Here is a 12,448-nt window from a genome sequence, read left to right as displayed (position 1 = left end):
CTTCATCGCACTTGAAAATAAGCACGCGCGGCAGCCCGCTCCGCCATTGGCGACTCCCGCGCTCCGCCCCTCTAGGCCACTCCCCTTCTGTAGCCCAGCCAATGGCCTGGCGCAGCGGGCCGTTTGAACGGCGGGGGCGGTGCGAGCGGTGTCGGTTGCGCGCGAGCGGTGTCGGCTGGCGCGCGGCGGGCAGGGCCGGCCGCTCGGAGCTGCTGTCATGGCGTTCGCTTCGCTGAAGCCCCTGGAGGCGCTGAAATACGCTGAGCTCCAGCGCATCGCCAAGGCCGCCGGGCTGAGGGCAAACCTGCGGGTGAGGCGGGGGCGGCTGCGAGGGGACAATGCCCACGGTGCTCCGGGTTCTGGGGTGCCCCCGTGCCCCGTGGCGAGAACGCATTCCCAGCCTCCCGGGGCTCACCCTCCCGGGCCTGGAGCGGCGCTGGCAGCGGCACCGCCCGCGGGTGCGGCGGTGGCATCGCGCTGGGCGCCCCGGGGCTGTGCTGCCGTCCGGAGCGCGGGCAAGCGCTCGGGGAGGGGGAGAGCGGGGCTCCGGTGTCCCGCGGGCATCGAGAAGGGGCGGCTGCCCCCTCCTCCGCTGGCCCGGCTGTTCCCCCACGCCGGTGTCCCCGCGCCGTTCGGCGGCGGCGCGCGTAGCTGCGTGTGTTTGTTTGTTTGGCTTGGCTTGTTCTTTTCTTACGGCGCGGAGCGGGAGGAGCAGTGACAAGGGAGTGCCTTGAGCGGGGAGAGGGAGGGCGGTCCCGGGTCCCGCTGGAGCTGCGGGTGCGTGTGAGGCTCGGCCGGGCTCCTCCGGCAGCAGCGGCAGGAGCCATCAAGCCTTGAAAGAAACATCTTGGGTGGGCAAGGCAGCTCCCTGGCCTCACAGGACTGAGAGTTTTTCTGGCAATGTTAGTTTTGGGGTACATTGATTGTTTAAACTTATATGTTTAAGTGTCCTTCGTAGCCTGAATTATCAATGGTGTTGAGTTTGTGTTACTTGTTTTCATTGTTGTTTTATTACTATTACTGCTGAATGTATGCGAGGGATGAAAATAATGCTTTGTGTGTAGCGTGGGCAAGACAGGAGCAATTGGAGAAATTTGACACGATTTTAATTCAGGTTCAGCTGTGGGGCTTAAAACAGTTTGTCTCCTTCCTTGAGCAATTAACCTCCTGGAAAATAGAGCAGGAGAAACCTAGTCAAGGAAATTTGCCTTTGTGCCTCCTTGGAGAATATGCTGCAGATTCATCTGTGGCCTTAGGCACTGTCTCTGATGACTGACTCGAGCGAGTCCCCGGTGTGCCTCACGCTGTTGGATTCAGGAAATGTCCTGCTCGTTTGCTGGATCTGTTCACAGCATGCGGGGTGGGCTGGGCAGCTCTTCGGTGCCTTAATGGACTGTTTGGTTCACGTGTCGTTTTGATTTCTCTTCAGGCAGACAAATTATTGGAATCATTGAAGCAGCACTTTGAAAGGACAAATGGAGTAAGTGAAAATATGGTAACGTATACAAATAATAATAAGACGTTGTTTTAAAGAAATGCAAACCTTAATTTGTAACCCATAGAGCAGGGCATGTGCTGAAGGGTGATTTTGACCACAATGGGAACTGTAATAGAAATACCTTTTTCTTCTTTGTGCCCTTCGTTTAAAGTACTTATATACTGATAGAAGTAGATATGCTAATGTTAGTTTTGAGGCAGCCTCTATGACTGAAAGCTGATTTCCTTTCAGCTGCCAAAATTAACAATGTATTTTTTAACATCACTACAAACCTATTCTCTGTGAACAATAACATTTAATTTCCACTGAACAAACCTTAATTCTTCCTTGTTTGGCTCCAGACACTATTCAGTACCAAATATAAAAATATTTTATGCATTTTGCATGCATAAATGAAGGGGACTAGGTACTAGTTGGAAAGTATTTTGCATCTACTGCAATTTACTTCCACTTATAATGAAAGCAATACAGTTGTGCTACTTCCTTTATTTGCCTCTTAGTGTTTTGTTTTCTTAACTTTTTAAAAAGTTTTCTGTAAGCAGAATATTTTGTTGAGTGTGGCAATATTTTTGATTAAAGTAATTTATCTCCTTTTTCTAAAATACATTTCCCTTTAAGTGTATCCCTTAACAATCTTCTTTGAAGTCTTGAGGAACTGGTATAAACCTTGGAGGCTTTTAAAAAATTTTTACGAGTAGAAAAGGAGCCCTTTACTGGTGAAAAGTATTCCACAAATATACAAATATGGGAGGGTCATGGCATCATGCAAGTTGGATTTCAAATATCAAATACTAGGCTTTTATAATCTTATTAAAACGAAATATGATAAAGCAATAATAGGAATTGTATTTCAAGTCTCCAAACAATGAGCTTTGATGCTTAGGGGAATCTAGATAGTGCCAGTTTCTTGATTACTGGGCTGCTACATGGCGTGCTACTGTTTATCCTCAGTGTTAAATACTTTTTTAAATAATAAAATTGAAACTGGTCTGGAGTATTTAATTCCTATTTGTGTCAGGTATCTTCCAGTTATAGTATTTTTCTGCTGCAGGGTCCTGTAAAGAGTGCATCTGCTTCTATTAAATCAGATGAACTGAGCAATCAGGAGGAAATTTTGTCTGATTCAGTGTGTTTCATTACAAAAAGAAATGGTAAGGATAAGAAGATAACCAGAAAAAAGAGGAACTCCCGTGAGGAAACTAATAGCAGTGAAGAAAACCCAGTGCTTTCTGATGAGAAACAGGTGATTTGCTTTGCATGCTTTTGTGTTCTGTCCTCTCTCTGAGCATAATTTAAGCACACTTGATTTCTTTTCAATCACCATTTATAGATGGGGTGTGTTTGTATGTATATAGACATGTACAGAAATTGACATTCAAGCATTCTGGTACTGGTCTTTTGTATTTTGTAGCACTGACTTTTGGCCATTTATGCACTTTCCCATGATAGACAGACATTACTTCTAGTCACTGATTCAAGAAAATAAATTCCTCTAAGAAATATACAATTCCAAACACTTTATCTGAGTGTAAGGCTGCCTTCACTAGTTCATTGTAGTATTTTCAATCTTAGACTAGTTTCAGAATTTACCTAAAATAAGGCTGTTATCACTATTTTGATACAGAAAAATTATCAGAAGTTGCACAATTGCCTAAACCTCATAACCTTTTTTATTGTGAGGGTTGTGTGACTTCGGGAGTGAAAGTTACAAGGTGAGATGGAGGTTGACTTTTTTTTGAGTTACAAGGAAGTAGATAAATTAGGAACTGTCTGAAAGACTTTTACTGAGGTAGAGGAGGGAAATAAGGAAAATGAGGAGTGCTAGTCTTTTAGTATTAGAGAATTGTACAGTACACAAGAATACAACAGTAAAAAGTAACATCCCCAGTGAATTTAATCTTACTTGCAAATAATTGACTTTAATCCATAAAGGCAATTTTATACTAAAATGTGAGAGCTATGCAGGTCAAAGCTTTATATCTAAGTTTGTGAAGAAATAGGGTAAGTATTGCGCAGGTTAATTCAGTTTGGACTTGAAAAAATCTCTGGCTCAATCTCCCAATCAAAGCAGACTCAGCTATGAGGTTAGAGCCCAGTGCTTTGGGCTTTATCCAACCTGATGCTGAAAACCCTTGAGGATGAAGGCTGTGCACCTCTCTGGGCAATCTGATCCATGGCCCACTGTTCTCAGAACAGCTTTGCTTTATATCCAGTTGGAGCAAACTGGTTAAACAAAAGATGTTTAAATTGCAGGTGCATTCTGAAATGAAAGAAAATGAAATGCCTCAGGGTGAGTACAAAAAACGAGAGAAGATATCACGAAACAAAATGGAGATAACTGAAGAGAGAGCTATTGAGAATCCAAGGATGGGTGCTGGCCAGAAGAAACAAGCAGAGAAGACTTCTACTAAAGGCAGGGGAGAACAACGTAAGTACAAAACTGGATCTATCGGGGTTCGGTGTTATTTGTCTCTGCCCCGATACGGGAAAGGTGGTTCTGGGCAGGCCGCGCTCGAAGGATGAGTCTGGACTCTTGAATTTTTGGTCTTCGATCTTGTTTATTATTTCTTATCTACAATATTTTCTGTCTGCCCAGCCGAGGTCTGTTCAGCAAGGCAGCCCAGTGCACTCTCCCCCGCCCACGGGGCGGCTGTGTCTTTTATAGTAAAAATTACATCTAACATATTTACCTTTAATTCCCAATACTTTTCACCCTTATTAACAAGTGCATTTTTTACCATGAACCAATCCACAAATGCCAACATCATCATAGAAAATGGAAGACATGAAGAAGAAAGAAGAACCTGGGACCACGCCCTGAATCGTCCATCTTGTCTCCATGACCCCCCTGTACCAAAATTCTAAAATCTATATTTCACCCTGTAAATACACCATTCAAACACTAAGGTTTCTCATTTCCTCATACATAGATGACTCATCTCTAAAAGGATCAAAGTCAAGCCACCAGACACTTTTGGCAACATTCCAAGGTCTCTGAGCCCCCCAAGGGTTCTCTCAGTGACTCTGGACATCCGGAGTGATATGCTGAGTTCCCACAGGATCAAAGTAACTTTAATTAGTGCTACTTACAATAAAATTATCTTTTGATTATTCTGTCTTCGTACCATTTTTGTGGCACACCTGTTGATCAGTACCTTGTTTTGTGGATACTAGAAGAAAATTGGTCTGGTTTGTGTTACTTGTTTAAGGTTGTAACACAAATCCACAAATTCTGCAGCATAGGAATTTTACTGGCTTTGACTTCAGAGTCTTGCTTTTAGTGAAGGAGTTTTCAGAGGGCTGAGTGTATTTGAGTTTTATGAAATATGAATTAATTTATCCCCCACTGCTTTGTGTATGCAGCTGAGAAGAAGAAATGAGTTTGTCTACCTAATCTGATAATTTCTTGATATTGAAGGGTCTGTCAAGATACACTTCTGCATTTGCTCTATTAGGCTCAGTGTATGTAGTCTGTAAGTTTATTATGGATATTCTTGTTGTTCCATAGAATTTACAAGGACAATCTTGTGGGAGACCACTAATAATTTTGAACTAACTCAAAAGTGTGGGTTTTTCTGTGAAGGTTGTTGTTTTTAAAAACAAAAGCAATAGGATATGTGGGGGATTCTTGGGGGCATCACTCATCCTGACAGTTGGTACAGTGCTCCTCTCTTCCTGTAGCTGTAGTAACAACTCTGCAGTTAATATCAACAAATTTTTTTTTTTTTTAACTGCACACCGTTATTTGTTTCCAGTAAGGATTTCTTTCAATATATTGTGGTCATCTAAGTTTACTTTTGAGGGGATGTGAATGACCAGAAATGCAAATATTTGCTGTTGATATGCAAATACTGAACTTGATGTAAGGTTGTTACCTGATTTTTTTTTTTCTTAAGAAAATAAATCATTAAAATGTGAACATGAGTGTATTACTACACCTGAGAACAGAGACGATAAAAATAACTTTGACTCTGTATGTAACTAAGGCAGTGGCAGAAAACTTGGTCAAAAGGTATTTTTTCTTTAGTGTCAACATTTAAAAAACACAGATCAAAGCCTGTGAATTCAAAGTTTTTGTTTACCACAAGCACAGTTCTCTTGTAAACTTTCCCTGAAAAATATTCTACTATCATCATATACTAACCTAATATGACTTTAGGATTCGTGCTGGGCTTGTGGTTTGTCAAGATATATTATTAATGACAAACCAATTAAAACACTTTTGAGAGTCTTAGAACATACCTATTCCAGCTGGTTTTATTTCTCAAAGCCTAAACCCACTTTGAAGAGAAAGTATGTCTTGAAACACACACTGGAACAATGTACTGTGACTACTTTAAATCCTCCAGGAGTCGTAATGATTTTGTCTAATCTTGCTGTACCAGGTAATGCCCATCCTGCAGGAGGGAAGATCCCTGTACATGTGGGCCGTGCATCGAGGTCTGCAAGAGTGACAGCTACGACACCAAGTAAGACAACCTGCCATCTTTAGGAAGAGATGTGTGTTCTCTGTATAAAGGGAGACTTGACTTAGGTTTTTACAACTCAGGTTTCTATTCCTGCTCAAATAAAAGAATTTCCTTTCTTTAAAAAGCAAGCCAAAAAAATTTCCCAAATGTTACATTTCAAGGTACATATTCCAGCTTGTAAATTCATAGTAGTAAATGACTGGCATGTATGTTAAAAAAAACTGGTTTATTGAACATTTTGGTGACTTCTCCATACAATACTTGTATTAATAATTTTCAAAGAACAGGAACACATACATGCTACTATTCCTGCTTGTTTAGTTTCCACTTTATAAATACTATGGTTGTGCTGTACTGCTATACATTAGTTCATGTTCATTACTTCTTAAAATGTGTTAAATAATCTCAAATGTAGAACTATTTGTTGTTTTCTTTAACTGCAGAATTTGGGGGTTGGGTTGGATGATCTTTAAAGGTCTCTTCCAACCCAAACCATGATTCTATAATCCTTCAGATTACCAGGTAGTGGGCCATGTGAATAGAATCTTTTGGTCCTGTTTGGTCAGCTGTGTCTACAACCTTTAATTAGAGGGATGCGTTGCCTTCTTTGAGGTCACGACCATGGGTGTCACAAAATTCTCCTATTGTATACTAAACTCCCTTAGAACCATAATGTATCTGTGAATGTTCTTATTTTTGAACTTCTTAGACTTTAAAAAGTTGCATGAGGCTCAGTTCAAGAAAATGGAATCTATTGCTGACTACATTGAGAGGAAAAAAAAACTGAACGAAAGTTGCAGTACAGTCAAGGTAAGAGATTACACAGGAAGGTACCCACTGTTGGCATATTCAGTTATTTCCAGGGTCTTTCTGTAAAAGTCCTACCAGGTCCCTTTAGATCAGTAAGTAACTGGTCATGTGAACATGCAGTGGAATATTATAACCAATATATATAGTTATTTGTATATAACTTATGTAACAATACAAAGTTTTATGTGTTAACAGTGTACAGCTGTAGAAACCAACAACTAACTTGTTTTTGAGTAAAAATAATTGTCACAATTACTTTTGTGAAAGATCTCCTGGACCTTTTGTTTACAACTGTCTGAAAAAATCAAGATTACAAACCTTGCTGCAAAATTTAACCAAGGGGATAGGTTATTTTTCAAAGAGCAGGAATTAAATATTTTCTCTTTTGTACCTGAACTATCATCCCATGGCTGCATATGATTCTCCTTAAAAATACATTCAGTATGTGTTGTTCTCAGTTCTTGTATTTCATCCTCACATGGGTGAAAGCTGCTAACAGGGCCTCTCACAAAGTGCAGTAGAGCCTAAAAAAGTGACAGTAACGTATCAATGAATGTGTGAGTGAATATGGCCATAGAATTGTTCAGGTTGATTACTCTAGCACTGTCCCTGTCAAACAGCAATAATGAATAAAATTCCTGAACACTACATTTATTTTTTTAATTGTATCAATGTATACTTCAGACAAATTACTATTGCCAGGTGCTGACCAGAAAATCAAATCCCTTAAGAGCATCAGAAAAAGACACTCTGTATTTGAAGATATGTGTTGTCAGGTCAATTTAATAATAAAAATACTTACGTTTAAAATATGCTTTGAAAGAGGAAAAAAAGGGAGAAAACTGAAGAGGCCATATGCTTTAGATTCACTGTGTGTTTTCTCTTCCTCTTGGCTGCTTTATAGATAAATTTTCAACAGTCTGGTAACTCAGAATTTGCTTTTCCCTAGAAACAAGCCAGTGGCAAAAGATTTTTATTCAGCCCAAATCCAGAAAGAGGCAGGTTCTCCACCACCAGCACTCCTTGTAACCTGCGGCGCTCACCACGCAATTCTCTGAACGCTGCTAATCGGAGCATTTTATCCCAGAAGTCTTCATTTCGTCCTTCTGTACTTTCAACATCCAAAATGAATGTCAGGTAAAAAGTACAAACCAAAACTACCAGCAAGCCATTTGGTGTGATACACATGAAATAATCAACATTGACTATGATTTTACTACATTATTTCGCTTCCAAACCTGAACTATGCAAGACTAATTCTGATTACTAAATTTCAGCCTGGCTTTGTGGGTGGTTTAAGCCTCACTGTGATGTTACTGTCTTCATTCTTCATTTTTATGTCTCTTAGAAGATCCTGGCTTTCATTTTTCTAAAGCCAAGTGATGCAAAATCAAGCAAATTATTTTTCTTCTACTACTGTGTTAGGTTTTCTATTTTGCCAGGCAGCCTAATAGTTTCTGTTTATCCTAATTAATTTTTCTGTGAATTTTTAAAATCAAAACTCTCTTCAGTATTCCAGGTAAGTCTTGTAATGGTTTTTAGGTACTTTCTTCCTTTTGTCCTGTACTTCCCCTCTCCTTCAGTGGCACAGTGTCACAGCAGGGGTCCTCCATATACACATTTGGAATATGTATGGAATGTGTGTGTCTTGGTATGCAGGTAACTTGTGTGTTTCAAAATCTTCAGCTTCTTCCTCTTGTAGGTCTTTGAGGTCCAGCATTCTGTTAGTTGTCTTTCAATTTTTCTTAATATGAATTTTATAACTAACAAAATAAGCAGTGCTTTACTACAGAATCCAGGTCTAAAGTAAATCATATCTGTTGGTGAATAAACCTACTAGCTTATTGCACCTAAGTATATTTGCTTTTCAAAATAACAAGAAAGTCAGTTCTTTGTAGTTTCTGATAGTACTTACTGCTATTGACACTGGCTCCAAACTTAGTGTTATGCCAGCAAGGTATTTTAGTATGGTTTTTGTATGAGCTGTGAACATCTTTCACACAGTAAATCTGTAATAAATAAATTAATAATAAATAATATAGAAGGCAGAACCTTCTATATTCTGGTACATTGCTTACATTCCTTGTAGGTGACTAAATTTGTCTTCATATTTCTAAAATCTTTCAGATTCTCAGAAGCCACAAAAGATAATGAGCACAAACGCTCTCTTCTCAAGACTCCATCTAGAATGTCTCCATACATGGAGGAGATCTGCACACCTGACACTCAAAAGAGCTGCAAACTAATAAGTCAGAAGAACAGTAAGGGAAATGCAAAAAATAATGATCTGACTGCATCAAAGGGTAAGGTGGATGGTGAATATTTGGCTCTTTCAAATCAAGACTTTCGTCTTACTGAATTACTATACAAGTTTTTAACTACCAAATGTCATGTAGACCCAGGTTTTAATTTAATTCTCTAATTTATGACTGGTTCTTCAGAAATGGCAGTAGTTTCTTTGTTTCCTGTGATTTCCAGTGCTTTGAATAAAATGTTTAGGTGCCACAACTTAAACATATGGTATCTAGTCACCTACAGAAAAGAGGATAGAAAGTCTTCTAGACCTTCAGGGACTACATAGTAAAAGATTCATATAGCAGACACAGGGACACCCCATCTGCACAGAAAGGAATTCCTGACACCTTGTTCTCCTTGTAGGGTTAGCATGCATCAGGCTTCTAGCTGATGGACAAGCTGTTATCAGCCTCAGCACCCTGATAACTCAGGAACTAAAACTAAGAAAAGTCAGAAGTCTTCTGATTAGTAACAATCTCTGCAGCAGCACAGTGCTGCTATCCAGCCATTGACACCCTTAGCATCACAGGGATATTTGCACATGTCAAGAACCCAGAGCTTCCTGGTTTGCTGTGTGATAGTACTGATGTTTTCAAGGGGCAAGAAAAGTTCCACAATGATCTGAAGCTGACCTGTTCCAAAATAATTCTTCTTTAACGTGAAAAACCACTTGGTTCCAAATAGGTATAGAAGAAACACAATTTCCCTTGAAGGACTAGAAAAACACATGGAGCTGTATGTGTTCTTCCATAGTATAATCATAGCTAAAGGGCCAGTACTCTGCAACTCTTGTCCCTCCCTATTTCAAGTGAGAATTACATTGTTTGTGCAATTCTGTCTTTAGAAGTAGCAGCAGGAGCATTTAATGGCTCTTTGGTCTTGACAATCGTGGTGTGGTCTTTCTGTGTACATCGATGCTCTCGCTATTCTAACTATGGTATCTCGATGCCTTTTGTAGTTCTTACCCCCTTCAAGTTTGGAGTTCAACCTGCAGAACCCACAAGTGGAAAGAAGACATTTGATCTCAAAGCAAGCCTCTCGCGGCCACTTCGGTATCAGCCACACAAAGGTACTGTGACCCCGTGCGGCCTGCGTTGGTCACAGCCCTCAGTTGTGACCCCATGCAGCCTGAGTTGGCCACAGCCCTCAGTGTGACCCTGTACAGCCTGCGTTGGTCACAGCCCTCACTGGGTCACAGCCCTCACTGTGTGCAGCCTGCGTTGGTCACAGCCCTCAGTGTGACCCTGTACCGCCTGCACTGGTCACAGCCCTCACTGTGACCCTGTACAGCCTGCGTTGGTCACAGCCCTCACTGTGACCCTGTACAGCCTGCGTTGGTCACAGCCCTCACACTCAGCTGCTCCTAAGGGGCGCTTTGATACAAACAGTGAGGACAAAGTTACAGTCTCTTTTCCTGTCCCTTTTCCTTTTTCTCTGGGTTCCCACATAGTCTGACGTTAAGTTTCTTCATAATATATGCTTCAAGAGCCTCCCTAATGAAGATTAAGATTTTATGACCAAAAGCCCATAAATACCAGAATCAATATCCTTGCATTCCACTGAATAGGTGCATGTACAGGAAATACAAACTATTCCTTACACAGTGAGGTGGGTTTTTTTAATCTCGTGTGAGGAGCTGAACTTTGCATGGTGTGTGTTACTTCTAAGTATAGTCATCTGTTTCTACTTACAGAAGAACTACTTGTAGGGAATGGGCTGGTGAAACTGACAATACAGGTTAAAGAGGCATTGCATCTTCAAAACAACCAGTAAGAAACAGACTAGCTAGGATGAATTCATGATAAGAAGTTAAGCACACAATTAGTTACTGAACTATTAAACTAGTCTCTCTTCTTGCTCCTAAATTGTAGGACGACTGAAACCGTGGGGAGAATTTAAAGAAAATGCTGTTCCCGGTAGGTCTGGTGGTGTCTGTTCACATAGGAAAGATTACAAACAGCCACATCTCCAGACAAGGTTAGTACACCACTCATCTTTTTATAGATAGTGTTACTTAAAATAATATGATGATTCATTCTTCTTCTTAGGATTTAAATGTAGTTTAGGAAAGAATACTTTTGTATTAACGCCATTTTTCCTTCCAATGACTACTTAATTTCAAGAAGGCCAACAAAAGGCTGCTTTGAATTTGTTAAGACTTTTTTTTCCATGAACAATATCAGTTCCAGAGTTTAGAGACTTACCTTCATCTTGGAAGAAGCTGTCAGTATTGACATGCTCTTACCTCAGGTGTTAAACCTGCATGTCTCAGCAGACATATTTGCCTGAATGTTTGGGTTCAGTCCATAATGGTACTCTTATCTCTGCCTATGGCAAAGGCAGCACACTGATTAAACTTGTGTTGGGCTGTGGTCAGCTTCAGATTCCTTTGGTTGCTAGTGTCTCTACCTTTAAAACTTGACATAGTCTCTTTTTTTTTCCTCCAGGGACGAAAGGCGCGAGACACTTGAGCAAGAGAGAAAAAAGAAAAAGGCTCATGCTCTTGGCAAACGTAGAGGCCTATCTGGGTGTTAGAACAAACAAGGATCTAAGACTTCACTGTAAATACTGTTCCTCTTGTGAAAAATGCCAATCACTTGTTTTTAAAAATTTAAAAAGTTTAATAGCAATAAAATGGTAATAAAAATAGTAATATAATTAGAGTAATAGAATTTGAACAATTGAGATTAGAACGTATGGACACTGCAGCGCGGCCGCAGCCATCACCGCAGCCATCAAAGCCGGCGGGGCTGCGGGCGGAGCCGCGGGGTCCGGTGCCTCCCGCGGGGCTGGCCGAGGCTGGATCGGTTCCGCGCCCGCCCGGAGTGGGGGGAGCGGAGAATGCTGCGGCGAAGCGGGCGGGGCCGGCCCGGAAAGCGGCGGGACCGGCTCCCCATCCCCCCCAGGAGAAAGAGCGGGGGGGAAGGCAGCTCTGTCTGCGCACACTCCAAGGGAGCAGAGGAAAACTTTTGCTCAGCCGTGGGTGATGAGGGGTGGCTGAGAACCCGCGGTTCGTCTTCTTCGAGAGGTTCCTCTCGTACCGTACCTGGTGGAAACGGGGCGCGGCCGCGCCACCGACCCACGAACCCCCCCGCAGCATCCCTTTTTTTCAAATCAGGGAAGTGGCCTTAAGTGCACTCCACACATTATCGGGAGTTCAACACCCTGATCCTTTGTCCACTCAAAAACAGACTCCATGAAATCCCAAAGATCTAAATCGAGGGAGTATACCACATTTGTAAAAAATCTATGAAATTTTGCCCATCTGAAAAACTCATAACACTCCTGGGGTGACCATCAATTCCATGCGTCCGGAGGTCCCCAATTGTTGCATTGTACTCTCTGTGTGTGGAGTCACAAGACTTGACTCCATTTC

At 41.4% G+C, this 12,448-nt stretch overlaps 1 protein-coding gene across 2 annotated transcripts; it reads left to right on the top strand.

Annotated features, from left to right (window-relative positions):
• Positions 1-102: 102 nt before the first annotated feature.
• NUSAP1 (nucleolar and spindle associated protein 1) lies at positions 103-11,776 on the top strand. Of its 2 annotated transcripts, none has more exons than XM_041460186.1 (11): positions 103-310; positions 1,430-1,480; positions 2,550-2,741; positions 3,752-3,926; positions 5,884-5,967; positions 6,677-6,777; positions 7,727-7,914; positions 8,905-9,080; positions 10,031-10,141; positions 10,944-11,049; positions 11,520-11,776. In XM_041460186.1, the coding sequence occupies exons 1-11, from the start codon at positions 218-220 to the stop codon at positions 11,605-11,607; spliced, it is 1,365 nt and encodes a 454-aa protein (XP_041316120.1). In that variant the 5' UTR covers positions 103-217; the 3' UTR covers positions 11,608-11,776. The 2 variants fall into 2 exon arrangements, with proteins under 2 accessions (XP_041316120.1, XP_041316119.1); XM_041460185.1 differs by having other exon boundaries at positions 1,430-1,495.
• Positions 11,777-12,448: the final 672 nt, after the last annotated feature.

Source organism: Pyrgilauda ruficollis, unplaced genomic scaffold, assembly GCF_017590135.1.
Source record: "Pyrgilauda ruficollis isolate IOZ18807 unplaced genomic scaffold, ASM1759013v1 scaffold14, whole genome shotgun sequence".
In the NCBI taxonomy this organism is placed as follows: domain Eukaryota; kingdom Metazoa; phylum Chordata; class Aves; order Passeriformes; family Passeridae; genus Pyrgilauda; species Pyrgilauda ruficollis.
Note: the sequence above shows the minus strand (reverse complement) of the source record. Positions and strands in the feature narration are given on the sequence as shown.